Source organism: Pavona decussata, unplaced genomic scaffold (genome assembly GCF_977016875.1).
Source record: "Pavona decussata unplaced genomic scaffold, jaPavDecu1.1 SCAFFOLD_50, whole genome shotgun sequence".
NCBI lineage: Eukaryota > Metazoa > Cnidaria > Anthozoa > Scleractinia > Agariciidae > Pavona > Pavona decussata.
Genome location: NW_028145472.1, coordinates 107,175 through 135,000, shown reverse-complemented (window position 1 = coordinate 135,000; position 27,826 = coordinate 107,175). Strand labels below are relative to the sequence as shown.

The 27,826-nt window shown below is 37.4% G+C and overlaps 1 protein-coding gene across 3 annotated transcripts; it reads left to right on the top strand.

Annotated features, from left to right (window-relative positions):
- The first annotated feature begins 5,503 nt into the window (after nt 1-5,503).
- On the top strand, nt 5,504-27,539 carry LOC146481340 (adhesion G protein-coupled receptor L4-like). 3 transcript variants are annotated; one of them, XM_085108437.1, is made up of 9 exons: nt 5,504-5,629; nt 7,889-7,991; nt 8,839-8,989; nt 20,221-20,302; nt 21,358-21,424; nt 25,009-25,091; nt 25,528-25,648; nt 26,766-26,807; nt 27,395-27,539. In XM_085108437.1, exons 1-9 carry the CDS (start codon nt 5,505-5,507, stop codon nt 27,530-27,532), a joined length of 912 nt encoding a protein of 303 aa, XP_084964563.1. In that variant the 5' UTR covers nt 5,504; the 3' UTR covers nt 27,533-27,539. The 3 variants fall into 3 exon arrangements, with proteins under 3 accessions (XP_084964563.1, XP_084964566.1, XP_084964564.1); XM_085108440.1 differs by lacking the exon at nt 26,766-26,807 and adding an exon at nt 26,841-26,871 and having other exon boundaries at nt 27,395-27,536; XM_085108438.1 differs by lacking the exon at nt 26,766-26,807.
- The last annotated feature ends 287 nt before the right edge of the window (nt 27,540-27,826 follow it).

The following is a 27,826-nucleotide window of genomic DNA, read 5'->3' as shown; positions in this document are numbered from 1 at the left end:
ACCTCAAAAAAACCCCCGGGCTTATACTGAGAGGTCTCCACGGAGATATGTTAGGACTGTAAGACCAGTAAAGACATTGTATTTAGATTTTTTAACAAACGGTGGTAAGACGATAAAGACATTAAACCGGGTCGGACGTTTCATACAATTAACTAAGGAAATCAAGAAGCTTTCTTTTGAAGGTGGATAGACTAGGGGAATTGATAATTGATAATGGCAAAGCATTCCATATTTTTGGCCCTCTAAAGAGTATAGTAAATTGCTTGATATTAGTTTGGCAAGTGTGAGGTCGAATGTGGGCTGAGGTTCTAGTATCATAATTATGAATTTGACCACCAGTCAGAAATAAATCTAAAATGGGCGAGGGGAGCAAACGTTGGTGATAGGAAAACTTAAATTTTGCAATATAAAGGGAATTCACTTCAAAAATATTTAGGATATTCAATTGTGCAAATAAAGGTGCAGAAGGTGCAAGGTGTTTCGAATTTTTCACAGCTCGCACAGCTCGTTTTTGAAGAAGAAAAATGCGATTTAAGTTTGTTAAACAGCTAAGGTGGTGCTTACTATTTCAGATGTAAAAGTACCAGTAACTATGGTGAATTTAAGCTAAACTGTTAGTAACTATCTAGAAATGCACACTTATAAACATGCAAAGGAAACCAGCATAGAATAAGGCTCAACAAACGAAGAGCGAAAATCAATGTTGTTGGCACAAACACATCAGGGAGGTAGATTTTAAGAGAAAATGGGGCTGCAAGTCTACAGTGACAGGAAAGCGAAAAGTAAGTGATCTCCTACGTTCCCCTCGGTCACACAATTCAACACATTTAATGTATACGGTATTTCGTTTCTGATAAGATCATTTGATGGATAAGATCAATTTTATGGGGGACTGAGAGGGGATCTAGTACAGAACGTTATTCTCAAGTTTTAAACGATCATGTCACGTTTCGGCGTTCGGAAGACATTTATTGACAGATTGAGAAACGTGCATTTAAAGGAGGATGTTCTACACAAGTTCCCACGATATTCTTAGCAAATTGTTGTCCAAAGGTCTTAAAACATTCGAACGCAATAATCAACCTTGGTCAAAAGCAAAGATTATCGTTAAAATAAATATGAAAAATTGGACGGCAATATATTGCCACTGAACTGTTGAAAACAAATTACTCTAATACTCTAATTCTCTCATGGATAATTATTTGCTTCTTTTGGTCTTCTAAGGCCGGGGGAAGGGGATGGGGATTCGCCTACACTCCATAACTTCGCAAGTATAAAAGTTATGGCAATGAGACTTGGAGGTTAGATAGTACATCCAAAGGTGTTACCTTTGAGGTCCAGAACAAGAGGTGATAATGTCATATTACGTTGTAATGACATCAAGATCGTCATTGTGGCATCCGCATCTTGGTTTTATGGATTTCCCCAAAACTTGCGCCAAAATTGGACGAAAAGGAATCAAAAGCAATAAAGGAACACCAATAAAGGCTGAAAACAAAAGTTACAGAAAGAAAAGTAATTTTCCTTCATTTCAGTAAAAAATGGGATTTTCCATTTCCGAAAAAAATTGCCTGTCAAAAATTGTTTGCCATTAACAGAATCAATTGAAAAGTCAGATCACACGCTGGTTGAATTTTACCCGTACGCGCAGCTGAAATGTGCTCTTTTATAGTCTTTATATCGCGACATTTGCCTGTTAGACCGGCTTATTGTCGAAACGTGAGCTCTGTGGTAAGTTACTGTGGTAAGTCCCACGCAACAGAGGGGCGTAGAGATATCAGGGGCAAAAGACTCAACAACACAAAGGTCGTATTGAATAGTCTTAGCGAGAGGAAACCTAGGAAGTGATAACTCGCTAAAATGGCCTCAAATCAGCACAAAATGCAAAAAAACAATCGGCAATACACCTTATTATTAAGAACTTTCCAGTATTTGTACCTCCTAAATCTGATCGTAAATGTTCCCATACAAACTCTTTCATTTTCGCCGTGACCGCTATTACGCAAGATGATCATCGCTCACAGCTTGAGCTTAAGCCGCCTATGAAAACATCAGTTACCACGATGCTTCTCACACTTCACAAATCGTCAAGATCGGAATGACTAGAATCCACAGAGTAGCGGGGCAAACACCTTTTTTATGATATCAGCTAACGATTACAAACAAAAACACTAAAAATTTGAAAACGAACATCAAAATCTCGAAGACGAAGCAGCTGACACGCGAAAAGGAAACGTTCATTGGTCATTCCGGTTGTTGAATATCAATCAGATTGTTATACTTTTAAAACTCAGACGTTTTCCGATTGGAGGAGAACGTGCAACGTGCTATTGGTCAAAACTCAACAAAACCTTGAAACCGCGGCAAATTTGCTTGCCAGCCCGAGTCAAAAAAAAAAAATAATTGGTAGATAATTTGTTCTCGGCCGCGTCTCGGGGAACATTGAGGGTATCGGAGAAACAAAACTCACTGTTTCCCCTAAGGCAAGTCATTAAGTGCTTATTAAAATCAGTTTAGGGTAATGATTGGGTATTGAAGTCTATAATGACATTTCGATATGTGAATGGTAGGCACTGACTAATACTTCAAGACGATTTTTTTGAGGTTTGGGGCTTTGCTTTCAAGTCCGAGTGCTTCGTTTTTGACAGTCAAGTGCTGCTTTCTTTGATTTTTTTAAAGAGCTGATGATTCGTTTGCGACTGTTTCCTTTTCAAGTTTGCTGTGCTCCATTATCCTTATTTAAGTTGATTTAGTTTGGGATGCCTCGTTGTTTCGTTTACGAATTCTTGGTCAATGATGCTTTTTAGAGCTTTGAGTGCTTCATTTTCTAGTTTGTTTCGCTTTCAAGCTCCGTGGTCCGATCTCGAATGAAAGGTTTATTTTCAAGTTTGAGGTGCGGTTCGGATTTGATTTTATTTTCAACAGCCACGCACTGGTTATATTCTGTTAAGCAGAATTGAATAACCATGAGACGATCACGTGATAACAATCAGAGCATCTGATCTACCAATCTCTCTGTCGCGGAACACTATAACAGCTAAATAAATTGCACGTGATACTCAAGGAAGGCTGGCTATCACGATCGCATACGTTAATAACATATAATTGACATGAAACTGACATTAAGGAATGAAAACAAGTCTTCACTTAGTGAACTCTTCTCTAATAGTATCACGAGGGTGACTGGCTGCAACAGGCGTCTCCAAAAAAAAAAAAAAAAAGGTTTGAAGTGTTTGTATTTTGTGAGACTTTTCTAAACGCTCCTTGCACTATATATAGTACTCCAGTATGAATTTCGAATCTCGAACAAATCAAGTTTCAAAGCATTCTCTCACTACCCTAAATTGCATTGCCTTTTTTTTTAAATCTTCTTTTTCAAAAATATCTTGTTTTTAGCAGACACCCTGGACCCCATAAACCGAATGCCGACTGATAACCCCGAATCTCGAACAAATCAAGTTTCAAAGCACTCTCTCACTACCATAAATTACATTGCCTTTTTTTAAAATCTTCTTTGTCAAAAATATTCTTTTTTTTAGCAGACACCCTGGACCCCATAAACCGCACGCCGACTGATAACCCCTTCTTTCAAAATGATAATAATAATAATCATCATCATCCTCATCATCCTCGTTAGGGAAATTAAATCTACACCAGGGAGGAACCAAATTGACCATGAACTTTTAGAATCTATCAAGCGCAAGGGAGGGTAAAATCCCACCTTGCGGGGTGGGTGGGTGGGACGGGAGGAGGGGAATTAACCTACCGGGTGCCCCAAACTGGTTCCCTTCTGCCAAATAATAAAAGCCTCTTGCTGATCACCTTTTATGGCAGCAGCACCTAGAATATGGAACTCCTGGTACCACTAAACATAAGATCTACGACTATCCTGCCATACGTTTATAACTTTACCGAAAACAATTTTATTCAAGTAAATTTTTTTTAATAATACGCCAAACAATTTTTATATTTCCATATTTCTTATCCTTTGTTTCAACTTTCAGTTGTAAAGCATAGTAGAACATTTAATTGAAAATTGCGTCATATAAGATATTTAATTAGTAATCAATTCTCTTATAACAGAGACCAATTATGTCGCAGCGCTTTATTCCATTTTTATTGCAAGTGTTAGTATCAAGAATTCCAAACCAGCATTTTCTTTTGATCCTACAAATCCAAGGAGGTACTCAAAAAAATAAAGTTATTTTTTTTTATTATAAAAAATAGGCCTTCGAATAACAACGAACGAACAAGATAAATAGTTGGTAACTGTTCAGCCTGTAATTAACTTTCTTTCAATTCATTTAAATTTATCATGATGTTTTAGATAAAATACGTTACTACGTTTGGCTGTTATTTATTTTTTTTTTTTGAAATCATCCAAACGACATACACTGCATCTTTGGTGTTCAAGCTACTTCAAGTACACTTCAGTTCAACAAACATCAAGTGAAGACTAATTTAGTGAGACAGCACTGTTCATCATCCAAGCGAACTTCCGTGCTCTGTTCCTTATGATATCAAACGAAAAGTTGAAAATAATACGTGAAAAAAGGGATTATCTCTACAAAGACAACACACGCAGTTGAGCAAGAACCGAAGAAACCTAAAAAATTTTGGTGGCACTTTTGCGACTTGAATCGAGAGCTTTTATAGGGCTATATATTTTATATATAGTTTGGCATATATTCCCCAGTATGTAAATGAGGCTACGGCTGTTAATTGAATGTATCTTTTAACCATGCGAATAAATCAACACCAAAATCTCCAAAACAATGTTTTTTGATGTTTTAGACACTTCCTAAGCCTTAGCAATTCCTTTTGTAACTTCAACAACATCAAAATTATGAGACCTGGAGGGACAATTGCATGCCCAAATTTGTCTTTTTTGAGGCCCACCAAATAAAATGATAATGACATATGTCGTTAGAATGGCGTGACAAGTTCTGAATAGCCGCCATCTTCGATCCAGTCTACCCAGTACTTTTTTTTTTTCTGAAACCACAACACGGCGTCCAAATGAACTGAAAGTAGTGAAATAAATAACAAATCGCTGAAATAGTATGAAAAAAATGGAGACAATTACCTTAAAATTTGTCACAGAAAAATATGAACGCTAAACTCACCAAGTCATATGAACAACGATTTGTCAGTAATTTGTTTCAGGTAACATTTTAAGAGTTTTCTCACAATTTGGTGACTGTCTAATTTCTGCAAAAGTAGACAAATTATGAATTTTCAAAGTTAGCTCAGACTCTTTCTTCCTTAATCACTCTCCATCAGGTCGACAAGGATATCAATTTCCATCACGTCTACAATGATATCAGTTTCCGTGACGTCTATAATAAGGACCACAACTTGAAATCACTCGGTGGGCTAGATTATTTTCTACAACATCTGTAGCAACATCTGGAACACCTTTCAATTTTCAAATTGTTTCATTTTGAGGGTTTTTTTTTTTATAGATTTGTACGGAAGAAGTTATTTATTCATTTTTAGTGGAGATGTGTTTGTTTTATTTTCAACAGCCACCGGATGAGATTGAGATACTAAAAATTCTCACATATGTGGGTCTGACGCTGTCTCTACTTGGAGCTGTGATCACAGTAATCTGCTATCTTCTGCTAACGTGAGTTTTAAAAAGCACTATGGGAGTGTATGCTCTCGTTTTTTTTGTTCTTTTTGGTTTTTTTTTTCTGTTGTCCTGCTCAAATCTTGCCGTATGATTTTTGTAAGGACATGAAAGTACCACAACAAGTTAGCTATTTTTAGACCAAACACACGTCACAGTTGAAATAAGCGTGGTAGCCGAACTTACGCATTCAAAAAGCACCAATTACAACCCTTGCAACACACCATTGATTGATTGATTAATTGATTGACTGATTTAATTAATTAATTAATTGATTGATTAATTGATTGATTGATTGATTGATTGGATGATTGAGTGAATAACTGATTGATTAATTGATTGATTGATTGATTGATTGATTGCTTGATTAATTGATTGATTGATCGATCGATCGAGTGATTGATTGATTGATTGATTGATTGATTGATTGATTGATTGATTGATTGATTGACTGATTGATTGGAAGAGCGATCGATCAATACGTTCTTATTTTTTTGGGGATCTACATATTACACTAGCCTCCCACGCAGTCGTTTTTAGGGGACTCGTATGACCTCCTTCCCACAAACGCCTGCTTACCCAAGCGCTACATTCCTTTCCCATTGTTTTACTCCCCAGCACCCTAGCCAATCACCATCGAGGCATTGTCTAATGATATCAAATCAAATCCCTGGTTACAACGGCCGCTTCCGTTTCCCGCGAGCTTTGCACAGTCTCTGGTACAGTCTTGAGAGATGCGGAATATATGTATTTTTTCACTTGCTGGAATGGCTGGTCATGGCTGAAACGCCAAAACAAATATCGAATGTGAATACAAGCGCTTCTTGTGTGTCATTTTAACACCGTTATCTGCTGGGAGAGTCAAAATCTTCGGGAAAGTGTAATCGATCTTCCCCGCCTGACCAAGTTGACAGCAACAAACAACAAAGCGAGTTTCAACAGCAAAATCTTTAAAGTTTACCGACATATCGGGTAATATAACAATAGAGTTGATGTTCCCGGGCGTAAATATGTTTTTGGCCCGACTCAGGCTCATTTTAGCCCCAGCCGCAGGCGAGGGCTAAAATGAGTTCTGAGAAGGGCCAAAAACATATTTACGCCCAAGAACATCAACTCTATTACTATTATAATAATTTCAGAGGGCATTCACCAAACGAATCAAAGACAGTACAGTAAGCGATCGCGATATCTTCTGTGAACGCTGCCGGAATCGCCTCGGCGTTTATTTTATTATAAAAAGCTTTCCTTGTCACAAAAACTTTGGCAGAACACCGCAAATTTATTCAAAAGAATCTTTGCTTCTAAGTTTTCAAAAGGAAAATAACAGAATTTTGAAATAGTCTCTTACGACTGTTAAAATTAATTGTGCAATTGCTTAACTGAGCTGGTTTCGCTCAAAGAAGACAAGTTACATTCACCTCGCCTCCGGCCGTGGAGCTACTACAGGCATTATTTCCACCATCGCCCTCTTCATCTAGCTCAGACGACTGAGAATTTGCTTCTTCGTTAGGTTTTCCATCGATTTTGTAGCTCAAAACAATCTTTTTGCAGATGGCAGCGCTTCCAGTCAAACAAACAAGAAAACGGCGCGAACAGTTGAATGGATTCCAGTTCTGATTGGCTGGCTACGTTATTTTCTTCTTTCTCATTGGCTCAGAGCAGCGGGCTAAAATATATTTTAGCCCGGTGAATTCTTCATTTTAGCCCTTAAAATACGCCGCAATGCCCGATGAAATTAGTATAATATTTCGGTTTCCTCCACACCTACAAGGTCGACAAGATTGTAGGCAAAGCTTGATAAATATTAAAGCGACTTTGCGTTACAACCAGTCGGCAAATTGACGAAAATTTCGCTATTTCCCATCACGAATTCTTTGATTGCAGTCAGTTTATAGGCATGTAAACGAGAAATTTTTAACGTAGGGCACACAGCTCACGTAAGCTCGGTAAAGTTAAGTCTCCGCCGTGATGTTTTCACTGTTCGAGACCGCGAGAGGCGTTCTGAGGTCAAGGTCAACCTTCCAGATTTTAGAAGGTTCACTGTGATTGGCTTAGCGGCGGAAAGGAATGTGGCGCTTGGGTAAGCAGGCGTTTGTGGGGAAGAGGTAATACGAGTCCCCTAAAAACGACTGCGTGGGAGGCTACATGTTACACGTGCCTTCGGATTGTTTTTAAAGAGTTGGAAAACATGTTTATTTATCAATTAATCGAAGTGTTGACTTTCATTGATTCGTTTGTATGTTCATCTTCCATCAGAGACAAGCACGCACCTTTATCTCAGATCCGTCTGAGTTTGGTTACTTCACTGTTTGCAGGACAAATCACGTTCCTTGCAGGGATTGATGCCACCGAAAACAAGGTGTCAAACTTCCTCAATTTTTTCTTTACTTATTACAAAGTCAAGTCCTGAAGGGATAATTTCCATTGTCTTTTTTTTTGTTGTTGTTTTAAAAAGTCTATTCGGAAATTATGAATTGCAAATATAAATCGACGCGTGGCCGAAGTCGCAATTAACTTCCTTGATTTCTTCTCCCAAGTCACAGAAAGGTGATATTAAACACGTAACGGTCATTCTGTTCTGCCATTAGATCAAATACATCTTTTCCTGAAATTTCCTTAAGCCAAATATACCTGTGTTAAACGGTCAACCAGTGTTAATAGGTGGATACGAGCTTTCTTGAGGGTGATCATAAGAAGTAAATACAGCCCTAGCTATAGTACCGATGTGGGATGAGAGGAACTAACGGAATTTTTTAAACACATGTGCGACGAGGAAGTAGAGCAGAATGCTGGGATAGCGGAGCGTGAGTTGCGCATTAGGGCGGGGACGGGGAAAGAGTTTTAATCCCCGGGACCATTAACTAGGCTTAAAATATTGTAAAGAAAAAAAAAATGGGACCGACAGCAGTTAAAAACGCAAACATGCTAATTTTAAAATGGAATTTATTGGAGAAGGATACCCCTAGATTCGGCGATCGTTTGAAATTTGAACCCGTTCTTACAATCCTAGACTTCCCAGAAGCCATTCCTCCCAGATTGCAGATTGCCCAGATTGCCTTCCTCCGTAACTGCTTTGTTAGCGTAATTTTTATGGCGGTTTATTCCAGACATGCATATACAGGATGTATCAATCTTTCTCTGGACAACTTACTGGTGTGCAACCAGCATCAAAACACTGATCACAATGTTCCCTCCGTTTTCTTCAGGGCGCCTGTGTAACAGTAGCAGCTCTGATGCAGTACTTCTTCATGGTTGCCTTCTGTTGGATGTTTGTGGAGGGAATTTATCTTTACTTCTTCGTTGTCAAAGTCTATAACGTCAGCCACAGAATGGCCGTGTATCATGGCATTTCGTGTGGTGTGGATTTTTTTCGTTTTGTTTTCTTGTTGTTGTTGTTGTTGTTGTTGTTGTTGTTGTTTTTCCCTGGTTATCTTCACTGTTACCTTACTTAACAGGATTTAAAAACCTAAATCAGTACAGGATCCGTTACAACAGCAGTTCTGTATCGATCATACTTCAAGTAAGAAGCACTAGACTAAATTTACGTCGAGCCAGATATCAAACTTAATTTGAATTGGAATTGAATTGTATTGAGAGGAATTGAACTAAACTGTCTTTCTTATCCTTAGAGGAACAGATTTTTCACCTATTTTAGATAAAAGCTTAGTACTTTAAAATCAGAGAAATGGTTGTGGAAAAATATCTTTTCTTAACAAAAGAGAAGTGAAATGTCATGTTTGCCCTTCTAAATAATACATATTTGAATTCTGTAGTATTTTAGATGGTCTGAAACTGCAAACTATTTAAGGACAACATATCCCAAGACATTCTTAACGGGCTATCTAGAAACTACGACTCACGCGTCTACCGAAAGTAAGAGCGTCCAGTAAGGTAATCGATTGCAAAACAGGAACGTTACCACTAGAGACACCCACACATTGCAAAGAGTTAAAGCTAAATTATAGCCCCAGAAAGCAAAATTAGTCGGTCGTCGGTTCGGGAATGTCGAAATGTGAGATCTGGTAAAGTTCGATACAACGCCATTTCTGGTTGGTTACCAGAATTAAGAATGCCTCATTCTAATCTGCTCTGTGATTGGCTCTTTCCTTCTGTGTTTGGTTTTCGCTCAGTTCGGGGAAGAAACAAAAACTTTCGCTCCGATTAAGATTGTCATGCGACGTTTTAAGACATACATGCCCTTTGTGTGGGGAGAGAACAGTGAGAAATTGTTTTTTCGGAAGACAACAGCGACTTTAGCCGAAAAGAGTTTGCAGTAACGTTCAAACGGCCTTGCCAAATTACACAAGTTTCCAACACGATGGATATAAGCTTGCTTACTTTTGGGGATAAAATGGAGGTAGGTCATATATTTTTTTTTGGGTATTTCTTGACAAAAAATGATTTTTTTTAAATGATTATTTATTTAGTAAACGCAAATTAATTTCCCCAAAATACTTTACCTCTAGTTCCTGAACACGCGCGCCGCATTTGCTAGCATATTTTCAGTTTTTGTCTTCTGCTAAAAGACTATTTTCCTTCTATAAATTGAACTGGACTTTGAGTAAGAGACTTCATAATATAATATTAGTCCTTTCAGACCAGTGTGCTTATTCCTTCAAGATCCATACAACATCTCTCCTAGGACTTTTGAGAAATTGATAGAGTGTCCACACAATATTATTATTCATCCCTCCCACCCCTCAGCTAAGAGAAATGAAAAATGTCCGACTTATGACCGCCAAAATAATAGTAATGAAACCCGTACTAATACAGAGAACACCTTGTCTGAACCGATTAGGGCTCTTTATGTAAGTGTAGTTAGTTTAATTTTATCCCCTCTCTCCCACCTGCTGAGTTAAAAAAAAATTGGATCCAAAATATAAAACTAGCCTTCCTCTAAAATAAAAATGGGGACATTGGTTTACATGTCTGCACCACCTAATGTTTTGCAGATCTATGCTTGTGATAGGCTTTAGAAAAGAAGTAGTTTTAAAAGGAGGACATGCCTCTTTGGATTTGACATCACTTATAGTTTTTAGAATCTTTTTGCCATTGTTCTTTTCTTCAAGATGGGGGAATTTCTCCATTATTTTATCATTAGTATGGAGTCCTTGAAGTACATAAACACACTTCATTTACTACTTCCATTGTTAATCCTTAGCACATTCTCTGATACAAATAGTTATCACTGGCCTCAGTTTCTCCTTTATTTCTTGTTAACTCTGCCTTAATTTCTTCCACCTGATTTCTAGGGAGAAGCAAGTTCCTAAAGTTCCTATCAGTGATGTGAATATCTTCAAGGGCTAAAACAGCTGGACACAGCTCAACACATAATTAAGAGCAATGACAGTCATTTCGGACAACAGATATCACAACAGCTGCATTTCTCACACAAAAGCCAGAACCAAAGTGGTTATAAGCAAAAATATTCCCCTGCACAGATTTCTGGGGTATTTACACTAATCTGTCATGGTGGGTTGCATTTCTTCAATATTTGCACCTATATGATTGTTGTTAAAGTAAAGTTTTGATGTAGCAGGCTTCCCATCTCTTCCACTTTCTTGGAAAAAACTTTCCATAGTTTGCGGAAGACCAAAATGAATAAATTATTATCCTTCCAACACAATGAGAATCAAACCCCATTCCCAAAGATTGTGGCAAATAATATTCATTGTCAGTCTGTAGAGAATGAGACTGAGCCAAAAGTGCATTTTGAGGAATTTGGGGTGTAAGATAGAACTGGTGATCCCCAAGCTTTCTACCCAAGAAGGCACCCCCAAATCCACACAGTACTAATGATGAGTAAATAATAGGCTGACAGGCTTAATTTTTGACATTGGTGGTGATAAGTTCATCTGCTATGGGCGAAAATATTTAATCAAACTGGTCAACATTACTTTGTGTTAAGATAGGAGGGCCTTTGCAGTACTCCATAAATCTTTCATATTCAAACTTTGTATGATTGTAGTTTGGTTGTTTTTCTGTTGCTGTTGTTGTCATGACAACAATCTTCGCTGTAGGGAATACTGAGGAAAGTGTTCCTCGTTTGCTGTACTCTGAAGTTGTGCCCCCTGAACAAAGATGCAATTAATTAAGAAAAAAACTGTAGTCATTCACTGGGATGTTGTTATTCTTTCCATTAGAATAAGACAATATAATTACCAGAAAATGGATAATGAGAAGGCTGAATAAAAAGGGATTCTCAAGTAACTAAGCTCTTTTTGACGCATGGGGTGGTGGAAGGACGAAGCATAAAAGAAGCTGCGATAATCACCAACAATATGGCTCTGTATTTATTAGCTTTTAACCTTTAAGCCTTAGTGTCAACATACAGTTTCTCCTTACTGGTCTCTACATGTCCATTTTTCATAGTAGCATTATAGGGAGGCTGTTGAAATATCAAGAAATTTCACCACTGGTGATCTCATGACCTCTCCTTGATTGTGTATTGATAAATATTAGGAGAAATTTTGATACTGATCACTACTGGGGCTTAAAGGTTCAAGGTTCACTGTTCTGATATTTTTTGTGTACTTGTGTGAAAAGTCCTTGAACATAATTTTGTGTTGCTGGTCTTAATATTAAGAAAAGTTAGGACCTTACATGGGTGCAAATATCAATTATTATACAAGAAAATTTTTTTTTTGCTCAAGGAATTGGTATCAACAAGGAATTTTCATCCAAGACAGACACTGTTTTCAAAGTTTCTTTTCCCCACCACTTCTCTGCAGTGGGTTTGTCTGACAGTTTGATTAAATGTTGTTTCCTGGCTATGGAAGGCCATGGTTAAGGAATACTTAGGAATTCATGGTAACTGAAGATCAGCTTACTGTGAAAGCTGTTGCTTTGCTGCAGAAATGGGTGACAGTTCATTAGAACACACAGACATGCACAGGAAAACAAATATAGTGGAAATATTTTTTTTTTATTTGTTTTCTATTTATCTGCCATTTGCTACTTTTATGAGCCCAAAAGACCTTCACACCTTCCTATTATTATTGTTATTATTATTTTTTTTTTGCTGAAATCAAGGATCCCATCAGAGGTGAGTGTCCAAGCACCAAGATAGCTGCTTTGGACATAAAGAACCTTGTATTATTCTTAGTGTATCATCCTCTATGCATGTACAAATAATGCAATGCTCAGTACAACAATGATTATTTAAGCAGCTCATTGTGCCTTGCAAATCAAATGCAGATAATGACCTTTGTTCTTCATATCAAGTGTCAAATATTAATAGACTTGTGTATTATGTGGTTCTAATTTTCGAGTCTGTGGACTCCTATGTGTAAAATTATAACCTTTATTAACTTGTCATCAAAGAAGCAGTCGAGGGGGCATGTCCCCTAAACTTAACATAAATTTCAGGTGAAAATGTTTCAAGTGTTATGTGATAAAGGTGAATCAAGAACCACTGAAATGGAAAGCTCATCACTACCAAATAAAACTCTAATGGGAAACTCATAGGGACTTGCTCTGTTTGCTCACATGTTGCAAGTAACCAAACATTCTTCAGATCCCAAATCCAGATGTGGTACCTCCATTTCCCAAAAGAAATTCAAACTTCCAATTTTTGAGAAAAAAAAAAACCCTTTAAAACAGCAAGGGTGTACTCGGTATTTTAATGTTGGACATAATTGGGCGCCTACCATTTACACGGACAGGTCTTTCTGGTTTGCTGGTATATAACCAAGACAGTAGCATGGTGTTCGGGCTAGGATGGTTCATGGTTCATTTATTTCACACTATTTACACAACATTAACATAGAAAGAAAAGTATTACAACAAATGATTACAAGATAAAAACAAATACAGTACAAATTATAAAATGTGTGTGGCGGTCAAAGTAGCAAAGGCTTTCTAGCTGACCACCACCTACTTTTAAGTAAACAAAGAAATGACACTGAGCTTTATTGAGATATTAGAAAATGTAGGAAACGTTTGTAGAGCCTAGGATGTACAAGAGAGAATTACATTTGTGTAAATTAAGGTATGTTCGAGATATACTGAACCGAGCAAGATATCTAAAGAGGACAAGCTTAATAAAAGAATAACAAAACAATAAATAAATAAAAACAAAAAAAGCAAAAAAAACAACATACAAACAAACAAACAACAACAACAACAAACAAAAAGAAAGGAAAAGGACAACACACCATCAGCAGCAACAGCAGCGACAACAAAGATCAAAATATAAGCAGACATTATTATTATTATTATTATTATTATTATTATTATTATTAACTCTATTATTATTATTAGATAGTTACATACTATTATATTTGATCATTAAACAGAACATATATTATTTGATTGACAAGAGATCAGGTGGGCCTTATAAAGTTTCTTAAACCTGTTAAAAGTTTTTGTTTTTTTCAATGCCATGGGGACAGTTTCCCATATGACAGAAGCAGAGTACTTAAAAGTAAATTTGGCAATGTTAGTTAACTTGTGGTCGGTGGAAATTAAGCTTGGCAGAATTTCTGGTGTTATAGGAGTGGACAGTTGTTGTAGGTAGGAGGAGGCCCTGTTTAGCTGGTTCATATAAAATTATATTATTACAGTGACCTTGAGTTGTGTCCTTTGGCCTGTAAAAGAAACCTGCCGCATTTACACAATCCATTTGGTTTGGAAATTTAAACCATTAACTTATGGAAGAAGGAGAATTAGTGTGACCAAATCAGCTGAAAGACTACAAAGAGAAGAAATAATTTTTACGTATCACTGGTAGACCACAATTTCTGAAACTTTGCAAATGAAAATATGACATGAACCATTTGACTTTCCAATGCGAAATTTAACACCAAGATGCCAATCAGTAACTCTATTGTGCCTCATCTACAACAACGACCACGAAATTTTTCTGATAAAGCTTCGACAACAAAAACTCTCTGCACTTTCTGTTGCTACCTTTACCTTGGGGTGCACAAAAATTATGTGACATTTCCCTGCCTGTAAATTACAGTATCTTCCATACAGTTACCATCTATGGCGAAAACTGGTACAGCTTACTCCGGTTGACTTAAGTCTTTTTAATTGATCGTCGATAAGCACGTTGATCTTGAGTGGAGAAAGCACAATTACGATGGATTTGTTCTTGGAACAGTTTTCATTACAAAGATGGTCTGGATGGTCACAAAGGGTAGGAACTAATCTTAGTAAAAAAGTGATTTACCGCGCTTGTTGATTGCAATCTCTCCTGTTGCCTTTTTCGTTTTGGTTTAAGTTTCAAGTTTTGTTGTCCTCTCGACCGAAGAACGTTCCAAAGAGCACCCTCGAAAGCGAAAATGATCACAGTTACGAGCCGGCGGCCATTCAGTACGGTGGACAAAGGATGATGGGCAGGCCCGTATTCCGGGCCTCAAATCGAACTCCCCTCCGCCTGACCGTGGGAGATCTGGGTACGAGATTACAAGCAAGAGACAACTAATATTCATAAAAAGTATTTCAATGAGGTACCGAATCCATGGATATGGAAGTGACCTGGCGTGTCATCCCACTTGAGGGAGCAAGGGGGTTTTCCTAATTACTCTAGCAATGATACATGGGGAGATCAACATTATTACACCTAACAGTGGTGGGGGTGATTATAACAAGTAAGGAAATCACTGGGAGAGAGTAGGAAATACAATGGAACAGTCAGTAGCCTCTTCACAGTACTCCATATTCACAACATCCAAGTGGTACCAATTAAGAGCTAACGGAAATGCAATCGAATTTCCATGATCAGCTGTGTGAGAAAGGGAAATAATCCAAAAAAAAATCATTAAGAGCGGTTGTCAGTAACTTTCGAGAATCCGGTGACAGAAGCGAAAATTCGAATTTTTTTTTATTTGCCCCAAAAGACCCTTTCGGTGAACTTTTTTCAAAAATAATATTCAAAAGTTCCAGCGAATTTTTATTTGGGCAAAAATTGGGAAAGTTCGAAATCGGCCAAAACGCGACCGATGGCGCGATTGAAATTATGCAAATTAGTACATTTTTAAAACAAGGTAGCGTTTTCTCGAGTTGACATTTTCACAATCGTTTTTACATCCCTTGTGCTTGCTTCTAAACTATATTTTATCTCCACCTGAACATTCTTTCATTTAAAGTTGCCCACGTAAAGAATACAATGTTTGCTATTCCTAAGATAGAGTGATTTTTGCCATATTTCAGATGACCATATCATCAAGGGTATACAAATATACTGGTAATGAAATCACTTTTTTGAACGGGCAATTGTTCTTATTTATCATGTTAAAATATTTAGTTTGGCCCGTGAAAAGCGAGCGCGCTAAGTCGAGATGTGTGGAATGCACTTTGACACAATTCGCCATTTCAGTACTTCATGTTCCTCCTGTTACTTTGCACTTATCAATACACTTCACGGAAGCTTTTAGATAAAAGCCAAGGTCTCTGTGTTCATTTCATGCTTTTATACACGTAAATAACTAGCTTCAAACTTGAGTGCTCCCCATATTAGCATTAGGTTATCAAATGATTCCTTTCAGGTAAAATTTTCGAGTTTATATTGAGCCGTTCAAGCGAGATGAAAGAGCCGTTCGCAGGGAAATAACTTGAAATCAGTGAAATTAATACCCTGTCTCTCATATCATGCTACACTTCCAAACTACCGTTATTATTAAGCTAGAAAGTGTAAATGCTCCCCTTTTAGGTGACCTAAAACAGAATTTGCCTAAAATATTACGAATAAAGTCCACCACAAGAAAAAACTGAAAAAATCGCGCACCGACGTAAATGTAAACATCAGCCGTTTCTCGACTTGCTACATGGATCAAACGCGTCCGTTATTTTACCTCTGTATACATTTATGATCAGAAAGTAGAAACAAAAAATCTTCTCTATGCCCATCTGTATAAATGCACTCACCAATCAGGCTTTGATTTTCTGTATGTTTGTCGAAAATACTGAAGAATAGTGCAACATAATAATTTGTTACTGACTACTTGACTCATTCAATCACAACCGGATACATGTAACACGACTGGAAACTAGATATAAAGAAATGCTCTTACTTGTCTGCAATCGTTACTCACATTATATCTGGCGATATCACATCCCCGAGGCAAGGCTGAAAATTGTCTCAAAATCCGCATATTAGAGATTCAAAGTTTTGAACAACGCAACAACTTTCATTGCGTGACAAGTGAAATGTGATACACAAGCGCGCGAAAAGCACCGGAATAAACAATGTCAAGATTCGCCATTGTGATGACAGTGCGAAAATGATTTTTGAAATTACAAGAAGAAATTGAGGCAAGTCAAGGTCTGCAAGGTATATTTGATTGCCGGACTGAAACGAATATCATGTTTCCCCTCTCCCCCCCCCCCCCCCCCCTCCTGGGGATTGTATCGAATTGTCATCAACAACAACAACAACAACCTTTATTTTCCCCAAAATAAAGCCGAAATTAACTGAAATGAAAGTAAACAAATCAAGAGCTTTCGAAACCTCCATGCGGTATTTCAATACTATCCTCAAACAAAAAGTTTGGAGGAGAGTGAATTTTTTTTTTGCCATGGCACCTCTCCGTGGGGATCAAGCTCAAAAAATGCGCAAGATTTGTAATGTGTTACGCTTAATCAATGCAAAAAGGACGTTCGCTCGCGCTTGCACCTATAAAGGCACAAAAGATCGGGCCTATAAAGAAATTCAGGACGACATAGTGTTGTTGCTAGGGCAGGTAAAGTGTTTTCATTTGAGTGAAACTGAGAGCATAAAAGAACATTTTCTTTCTTTCTCTGACTTTCCCTATTTTTTTTAAACAGAAATCCACTGCTATGCATTACTTGACTTTATTCCAGGAATTATGATTTGCGATTGAAACTTTCCGTTCTTCTTTATATGCTCTCACCACCGAGAGAAGTAAGGTCTTCGTGTGAACCGGAACAGTCAGAAACCTTTAACGACAAAGGGAGACCGAGGAATGAACAGCAAAGAATCGTTGTCATTGTCAATGCATGTACTGTGGGTTAACCCAATCCAAGTGGAACTCGTAATTAAGTTATATCTTCAACCATGCCATATAAAAACCACTATAAATTGAACAATCACTGGACTATGGTACACAGGTTCAAAAGATTCTCTCACTGGCCTTGTCAAAGGCTGTTCGTATGGTGGATACTCTGGAGCACGCTAGGAGGATTTAACAATGACAACGTCAGACTTACACAGTGACGGCCCGTAAGAGATAACACCGTCTTTTAGACCGAACACGAAAATCTGAGAAATACCAGTCGTGCCCCTCATCCTTTGACACTAGTGTGCGCTAGAAAATAAATTAAGGTTAAACTCACATCTTAAAATTTGATCAGCCCTTCCGTAAGCAATAATGCAGAATAATGTTGTGTATTTCCAGTTAACATTTTATCGCCATCAGTGACTCATCTCAAACAGACATTAAAGCTAGGTTTAACAAGTTAACCTAAAAAGAAGTTCTTTTTTCGTTCCATTCATGGTGAACGTCCTTATTACATTGATTAACCGGATAACACATTGCAAATATTGCGCACCTTTTGAGCTTGATCCACAACTTTTGCGCGTTGATCCATGGCGAAAGACAAACTTCACTCTCCTCAATATAATAGCTTTTTGTTTGAGGATAGTATTGAAATACTGCACTGAGGTTTCAAAAGGTCTTAATTTGTTAACTTGATTTAAATTAATTCCGGTTTTACTTTCCCTGTAATGTTATTTTATTGATGAGAATCCGGTACAGACAATACAGAGTGAATCTCAGAAGAGGAAAACTACATGATTATTGTTTCAGTCCATTAAATATACCTTGCAGACCTTGACTTGCCTCAATTTCTTCTTGTAATTTCAAAAATCATTTTCGCACTGTCATCACAATGGCGAATCTTGACATTGTTTATTCCGGTGCTTTTCGCGCGCTTGTGTATCACATTTCACTTGTCACGCAATGAAAGTTGTTGCGTTGTTCAAAACTTTGAATCTCTAATATGCGGATTTTGAGACAATTTTCAGCCTTGCCTCGGGGATGTGATATCGCCAGATATAATGTGAGTAACGATTGCAGACAAGTAAGAGCATTTCTTTATATCTAGTTTCCAGTCGTGTTACATGTATCCGGTTGTGATTGAATGAGTCAAGTAGTCAGTAACAAATTATTATGTTGCACTATTCTTCAGTATTTTCGACAAACATACAGAAAATCAAAGCCTGATTGGTGAGTGCATTTATACAGATGGGCATAGAGAAGATTTTTTGTTTCTACTTTCTGATCATAAATGTATACAGAGGTAAAATAACGGACGCGTTTGATCCATGTAGCAAGTCGAGAAACGGCTGATGTTTACATTTACGTCGGTGCGCGATTTTTTCAGTTTTTTCTTGTGGTGGACTTTATTCGTAATATTTTAGGCAAATTCTGTTTTAGGTCACCTAAAAGGGGAGCATTTACACTTTCTAGCTTAATAATAACGGTAGTTTGGAAGTGTAGCATGATATGAGAGACAGGGTATTAATTTCACTGATTTCAAGTTATTTCCCTGCGAACGGCTCTTTCATCTCGCTTGAACGGCTCAATATAAACTCGAAAATTTTACCTGAAAGGAATCATTTGATAACCTAATGCTAATATGGGGAGCACTCAAGTTTGAAGCTAGTTATTTACGTGTATAAAAGCATGAAATGAACACAGAGACCTTGGCTTTTATCTAAAAGCTTCCGTGAAGTGTATTGATAAGTGCAAAGTAACAGGAGGAACATGAAGTACTGAAATGGCGAATTGTGTCAAAGTGCATTCCACACATCTCGACTTAGCGCGCTCGCTTTTCACGGGCCAAACTAAATATTTTAACATGATAAATAAGAACAATTGCCCGTTCAAAAAAGTGATTTCATTACCAGTATATTTGTATACCCTTGATGATATGGTCATCTGAAATATGGCAAAAATCACTCTATCTTAGGAATAGCAAACATTGTATTCTTTACGTGGGCAACTTTAAATGAAAGAATGTTCAGGTGGAGATAAAATATAGTTTAGAAGCAAGCACAAGGGATGTAAAAACGATTGTGAAAATGTCAACTCGAGAAAACGCTACCTTGTTTTAAAAATGTACTAATTTGCATAATTTCAATCGCGCCATCGGTCGCGTTTTGGCCGATTTCGAACTTTCCCAATTTTTGCCCAAATAAAAATTCGCTGGAACTTTTGAATATTATTTTTGAAAAAAGTTCACCAAAAGGGTCTTTTGGGGCAAATAAAAAAAAATTCGAATTTTCGCTTCTGTCGCCGGATTCTCGAAAGTTACTGACAACCGCTCTTAATATGGTTAAATGCTATTAAGTGCTTCAGATTCGCAAGTCACCCAAACTTGTAAACAGTAAAGGCCAACTGAGTACTAAAAACGAGTGTGGAAATGACGTATTTTAGACCTGTAAAAACCGTTCTTTCGCCTACTAGGTTTAATTCCCCAACATTGGATAATTTGCGTTTTGAACAGCGAATGGTATTTGAAGGAATTTTATTTGACATTGCAGGAAACTAGCTCGCCAGGTCAGTGGCAAATTACTGGGATCAAATGACGAGCCAGTACTTTTATTTAATATATTTTAGGAACTCCCGCAATTTTGGTCTCCACATCGCTGAGTATTGCTGTAGGGAAAGATGGAATCAAGAGTTTTGTCAGCGATAAGTAGTAAGTTTTCGTATCATTTTTGACCACTAATTTCTCTCCAATTATCAGTTGGCTTGGATGAATCATGGGAATTAAAAGTATCGTGTATCAATCACAAGCTCACTGAAACTTAATTTCATAAGACATACAATAAAATTTATGCAATACTATTGCTATACCGATAAAGAATTCGGTTAGCAGTTAACGCGAAAATCCAAATCAAGCAATGCAGTTTTTTTAGCATGAAATGAAACATAGACGGTAAACGTATAGTATTATGCACTGAGGGCAATTTTCACATCGCATTAAGATTCGGGAAAAAATTAAGAATAGCGTTGTTGACTGGGTGGGTTAAAGTTGCACGATTTTCTCTCTTCAGTGGACCCAATTGCAACATCTTTGACAGTCAGTTATCGACATTCTCCAAACAATACCAGTAGCTTTGCATCTTTATTACACTAAATGCTATCAACACCTTGACAGTTTCAAACAGTACTGACCAGTTGCTTCGCACTTGGTATAAATCCCGGTTATAAGCCCTGAGCTTATACAATTTCGTATAAAGGGTTTTGGGTGGGCTTATATCCGGGATGGGAGGAGAAGAAGGGGAGAAGGGGGGGGGGGGGGGGGGCTTATAAACGGAAAAGCAAAAATAAAAAAAAAATGTACTTTATTTCAATACAAGACCAAATTCGAAACTCTAACTTAAACTTTAACCAGAACATAACAAAAGCAAGATCAGACTTTGATCTCAGTCCTACTTTACAAGGTTGGGGTTGGTTTTATAACCGAGATTTTACAGTATTCCGGCTACAAAGCTGCACCTGACAAGTGTCAGCTAGTCATATTTTGTTGATCTTATAGCGATGTTGCTGATTTATGCAAGACAAATAATACAGTGCTATGTGCCACTGAATTATTTTAAGGCTATCACTGGCAGTGGGTTTTAGCCAGTAGAAAAGGAATGATGACAAGAAAAAGTTCTTCTTTGGTTTTTGTTTTTTTGTTTGTTTGAAGCAGTAGAACAGACCAATATTCTAAAGTTGTGTTTCTTGTTCTATTTACTAAACTCTTAGCTGCTGGCTATCATCTGCTGACGGTCTCATCTGGATATTTGTGTCATTTGTTCTGCTGGTTGAGCTTGTAAGTAACAGCTGACTCAACACACTGATTTACGGAACCTAAAAAAGACTGACACTAAACACTCAATTGAACTCCATCCGCGCGAAACTCTTTATTTACCGTATTTATTCAATTAACCGGTCATCTTCGAATAAGCACCCACTTCGAACAAGAGTTCACCTTGAATGCTGAAAAAAGTTAATAATCGCCCATCCTCGAATACGTGCCCACCCTGAAAGCCCAAAAACGTAATAAGCGCCCACCCCAACCCCTCCCAAAAAAATCATTTCTGTACTAGCTCAGCGCGAAGTAAGAGGAGCGTAAGTTGTGTTCCAAAATTGGCTTTAGAAAGGGTATTCAATGAACTGTTGCATTGTTTTATGGCTTGTTCGTGTTAGCTTTTGCACTTTGTTTTGTCTTGTTGAAGTGAAATTAACTTGTAATTCGTTTTTTTGTTGTTCTCTAATAATGTCTCGCGTTTGCTGTAAATGTTAGAAAGTAATAAGGGCCCACTCTCATGGGCCCAAAATTAAATAAGCTCCCAGGATCGAATAAATACGGTAATTATCAATTTATTTACATCAGGGGGTCTGGTAGCTACCTTTGATCTTGCCGCTTTTCCGAAAGTGATGATCGCCCCAGTAAAGAAATCTGTCAATCATTCGAAAACCGTAATGAGCATGCGCGAAAGCGAAGGATTCATGCTATTTTTTTCTGGGGCGACTCGACGGTGGAAAACGCATTCGCATTAAGTCATTGTTACTTTACTGTTAGCATGTTATTTTGCGGTAGTATGAAGTTTGAACACTGCGATTAATGAAGACCGCTGGAATGAGGTGCCAGCTTTGTTTTAAGTTAGTAGAGTCGTCAGCAATGATCCTGCGAGCGACATGTTTTCAGCGAGTGTATGTGGTGAAGAATATGATTTGTAATGTAGCGAACGATTATGGTTTTCGTCGTCTCAGGAAGATATTGTACGTCGACAAAATAGAAGTGTTCAATTTTGATTCTTGTTCAGTTCTGAAGAAACTAGAAGCCACGCAGTGTTTCAGGACTGTCATCGCGAAAGCCCAGAATGTAAGCTTATTTCTCAAGATCGGCTTGGAACTTTAAAGTAAGCTTATTAAAAGTATTTGTCCCACATTTTATGCGTATCAACTGTTGAAAGCGTCGTTACGAATGAAACAGCATGTTTATTTTATGGAATTCTCCCTTTTTTTAAATGTTGCGTGACGACAGTTATTTCTGTAAGTTTAATTTTAATGCACAAATTGTTTAAATGCATACACAAGGAAAACGGCTTGAGTCCTTAAGAAATTTTTAGATGAGAAAATTTTGCAACTGGAAAGGATAGCTGATAAAGATCTCAGAAGAAGATTGCCCAACATTATTGTGAATAGAGCTACCAGGTTTGTATGAGCGGTTGCAAGGGTGTTTCTCTCTTGTCTGTATGGGGAGATTAACTTACGTGGAAAGACATTCAGGTCCTTATTCTCTCGTGCAAAAAATTGGGAAGTTAAGTTCAGTAGCACCGGATGAACAATGTACTGGTGCACTGAGATCTTGCAGAAACCACATGCATGTGCAGAAACCTTGGAAGGTACATGTAAATATTATTGTATTACCTGTCACCCTTTACAATACAGATGTCCATGAACACCTGTATCGGTATGGTGGTTTTCCCCCATTGGTGGATGCCAAAATGGGGCTACTGGGAATACACCCTAAAACCCAACTGCAAGGGAGATACAATACCAAATAGATCCCGGGATGGTAAATCAACCATGGTTTCTCTATGTATTGAACAGCCATTTCAAAGAAGACAATCTAAATTATCACCCCTTGATTACTGAAGTGTTTCTAGCAACTCGAGGATTAACCCAGCTGACCACATTACTCTGCAGTATAATTATGTTATCAAAACATGACAATATACATCAGAACTGTAACATATTGCAATACTGTTTAATTGGTACATATTGTGTAACATAGTCAAGTGTAATTAGCATATTGTAAATTATGCAATTACTGCACATTTTCACACACTTGCACAGTGTAATGACTGGCTGGAGTATTGCTGCGCCCTGCCTCTTTTATGTTTCAGTTCTCACCCCAGAGGTATGACACAAAATCTAAATTAAATGAAACATAACTTCACCTCTTTGGAATGATGAGATTTATTACCAAGCATACAAAGTGAATTCAAAAGTCAAAGTTGGCAAAGTTGAAGAGCAAAATGCTGCTAACATCACCTCTCAACTGCTCACCATTTAGAAGAGATTAGAGAAGAAAAATCTGTTGTTGAGAGTATGACAGTAACATTTTAACTTAAGCAAAACAGAAAATTAGATCACCAGAACCTCCACAGTTTGTTGACTCCCAGTGGGTAGTTGCTGTAAAGGGAGGAGATTCTACAGTGTACGTAAATGAAAAAATCTATAGGGAAGGTAACGATAAAGTGGAATGGAAGAAGTCTTACTGGTCTAGCCCTGTGAACTATGTGGGTCAGCTAGTCGTTGGTTACAGTATTTTCGTTTTTCGCTGCAGAATTTGCATCCGTGATCCCTCTTGATGACCAAACTTCAGGTAAAAGAGAGACCGAAACTTTCCTGTGATGTTTGAACGTCGAATAGCCAAATTGTTTGCGAATCCGCACAGACGCGCCTTCACGTAAAATCGCCGCTATGTTTGTTTATCAAAAAATCGGTACTAAGTCTCGCTCGGCCAAATTTCTTAACTGGGGCGATCATGCAAACTCGGATCCAGGCCTCGCTGCTGACCCCCCCTGATTTACATGTACATTTTCACACTTCATTTACTTTCGGTATAAATACGCGCCACTTATGTTAATTTCTCCACACTTGACGATTATGACATGAAGCCGAAATCAAAATCGATCCTTGTTAAAATAATTCAGGTAAGTAAAGAGTTTCGCGCGGATGGAATCCGCTTGAGTGAATAATAATAATTTTAAAAATTAAAGTTTAGAACAAATCGCAAGGTTGTTAGTGGCTTTTGTTTCTTACAGAGAAAACATTTTAGACTTCTAGGTCCGCGCAGCCAGAATCCCCCCCCCCCCCCCCTTCTTCCCAACTCCCCTCCTCCCTCAAATCAGCCAGAATCTTCCCCAGTCTAGTTCTGTAGGGTTAAACAAGAGTGTCTACCGAACGATAAAAGGGTATTGGTTTACTTGTGAGATGTTACATTTACACGTGACATGGACATGACACTTTCCTGAAAGCAGTGTATCACCACCAACTCTTTTTGTTTGGATGTTTTTTCCCGATATCTGAACAAATACTAGTTTTCATTAGCAAGACGGTGCGCCTGTTTTAATTCTTTCCAGTGGCGTTTCAATCTGCTCCTGGAGTTCCCAAACTTTAGAAATTGGGGTAAAAGATTCCAAAATTCCGTTGTAAATGTATAGAAACAAAAGAAGTTTACAAAACCTTTGCAGTTGAAGACGCGGTTGAACGTTTTGGATTACAAAAGTTACAAAAGTTGCCACTGGTGAAGAAACTGATTGATATTCCTCCTCCTCCTTCTTCTTCTACTTCTTTGTCTTCGCTTTCTTCTTCTTCGATTTTCTTCTTCGTCTATTAAAGGTGAACGTGATGATTCTCGTGCGAGTCATCAGGGAAATGACATCAATGCAGCATACAAAGGACAAGCAAACTGAACAGATCAGGTAAAAACAATACTTGAATTCAAAATAAAGGGCAGGGCAAAAGTAGCAAGACTAACCATAAAAAGCTCGTCAATATTTCTGTCTATCAGTCCCTTATCTGATCGAAACTCGTTAAGTTTCCATTTGATTGCCGTGATTATCTTAAAAACAATAGATTATCCAATTGGCTTTTCCTAGTAGTTCTTGCACACAAAACAGTTTTACTAACTAAAGGAAACTCGTTACTCGTAAGTTTGCATTCAATGACTGCATATCTCAAAAACAGTAGACTTTTCAAGAGAACAGAGTTATTCTCAATTTAACAGCTGTTATAGCCTTAATCTGGCACGCCTTTTCTAGCAGTATTGTAACCAAACATTTTTCCTAACAAAAATAAATCATAAGGTTTCCTTATTGCCAATTAAGAGACGCGAGCATCTTATTTGTTTTCCTGCAGACTTAGCATCAGAGCATGTGTGGTGTTGATTCCTCTGTTGGGGGTCACCTGGTTGTTTGGCCTTCTTTACCGATTACACAAAGCGTTCATCTACATCTTTGTAATCCTTAACTCCACTCAGGTATAGTGTACTAAAAGGCAGGGTTTTTAATGGTAACTGTAAGATTTTCTCCTGGTACACGAGTGATTTTAGTTCCTCATGTATGACAGTCAGTACGATTTAAACTTGTGTAAAGACAGTATGTCCTTGAAGTTAGTACTTCTTTTAGTTTTGGCGCTTTCATACCAGTTTAAAAAGAAAAAATTCATGAAAATATTCTTTAAAACACGAGGTCCAATTAACTTTTTAATCAAATTAACTACCGACATGTGATGTACCAGCATCCCAACCAAGGAGGGAGAAGAAAGGCTTCTCGTTACTCCATGCAAACGAAACAGGAGTTAAAAGCGCCGCCAGGTTGGCGAAGAGGGAATCTACTCATAATAATAGGCCTTATCGCTGTTTTCGACGCCATTTTGACGAGTAGGCAAACACGTCTTGAAATAACAGTGTTTGTATGGAAATCCGATGTCAAATAATTTTCATAAAAGATTGCTTCTGAAACTTCATGAATTGGAAACTTCAGGCACTATGCAACGGATTTTACAGAAAATAACTGAGGAATTTAGCTATCTAGAAATTAGCATCTAGTTGCGTTTTGACATTTCCATACATTTGTCTGTATAGTGAACCAGTCGTGAACTGCTACTGAAAGTAGTTCGCAGGAAAAAAAAAAATAGAAGGAAATGTATGGAAAGTTCAAAAACACGACTTGACGCTCTCTGGCACAGCTGCATCCCTCCAATTTTTTTTCTTAAAATCCTTTAGCTAGTGCCAAAAGTTTCTAATTCATGAAGTTTGCAGAAGCAATGTTTTCTGAAAATTAATTGACATTGGATTTCCATAGAAACACTGTTATTTCAAGACCTGTTTGCCTACTTGTCAAAATGGCGTGGACAACTGTGATAGTCCTAATTTTTTCTTAAAAAACTTATCTAAACAGCTCTCTTGCCTACCTAGCCAACCTACCTCGCTTATCTACTTACCAATCTAAGACATCTACCCAAATACGTCCTACAATGGGAATTATTTACACATTCAATTATTATTATTTTTTTCTTTATCCAAAGTACACATAATGTGGATTTTTCCAGATCAGTATTATTGTATCTTTTTTTTTGTAATCATGTGTCAACAGGGATTCTTTATTTTCATTCTTCACTGCGTGAGAAACAGTGAGGTAAGATTTAATTGGTTGAATGTAATATTTCAGATATAACAGCTGTGATCCAATAGCTGTCGCAGTGAGTAATATTTAATAATAATAATAATAATAATAATAATAATAGTAATAATAATATTAATAATAATAATAATAATAATAATAATAATAATAATAATAATAATAATAATAATAATATAAACTTCATCAAAAATGACCAACTTTTTATATTTGAGTTGGTCATTTTTGATAAAGTTCATATTATTATTATTATTATTATTATTATTATTATTATTATTATTATTATTATTATTATTATTATTATTATTATTGTGGTAGGGAAGCGTTACCAGCTGGCTATTTAGAAAACGTTTCCGTAGCATTTAAAACAGGGGATTTCAATGAAATATATCCATCTAATGGTCAGAGATGGGAATTGAGGCCGCGACCACTGGATTACAAGTACGCACTTCAAATCACTCAGCCACTCTACACTCTTACGTATAGCACGTTTAACTGTGCAAATTATGATTTATACGGGTAGCATGCATGTTAGGCGCAGCTAGCCCGTATGATAACTATGATTATGCTATTTTCTTTTACAGATCAGGGAGCGCTTCAAAAGAAGAATCCAAGCAAATAATCGAGCAAGTGGAAATTCTGAAGTTGGAGTTAAAAAATCTTCAGAAACTAATCAAGCCACTGTCAACGAAGTTGATCTAAGCGGTATTTATGAACTGTAAGAGTAGTCTGTCCGCCAATAAACGATCCACTCAGATCCCTAAATACACCACTTCACATTTTTCATATTTTCTTGCAAGTTGAAAAAAACAAAAAAAGCGCAAATGAAGCTTACGCAAGTACGCACATAAAAGACTACCATAATGGAACTAGTACCGTGTAAGGTAAAATTTAGGCGGGATTTTCTTTTTTCGTATTTTTGCTTTTTTGCTAAGTTTTGCGGTTTCCGCCTCAAGCACGGGAATATTACAAAAGAGATAAAATATGATCTACTTCGCATAACTTCGTCGGCGTAA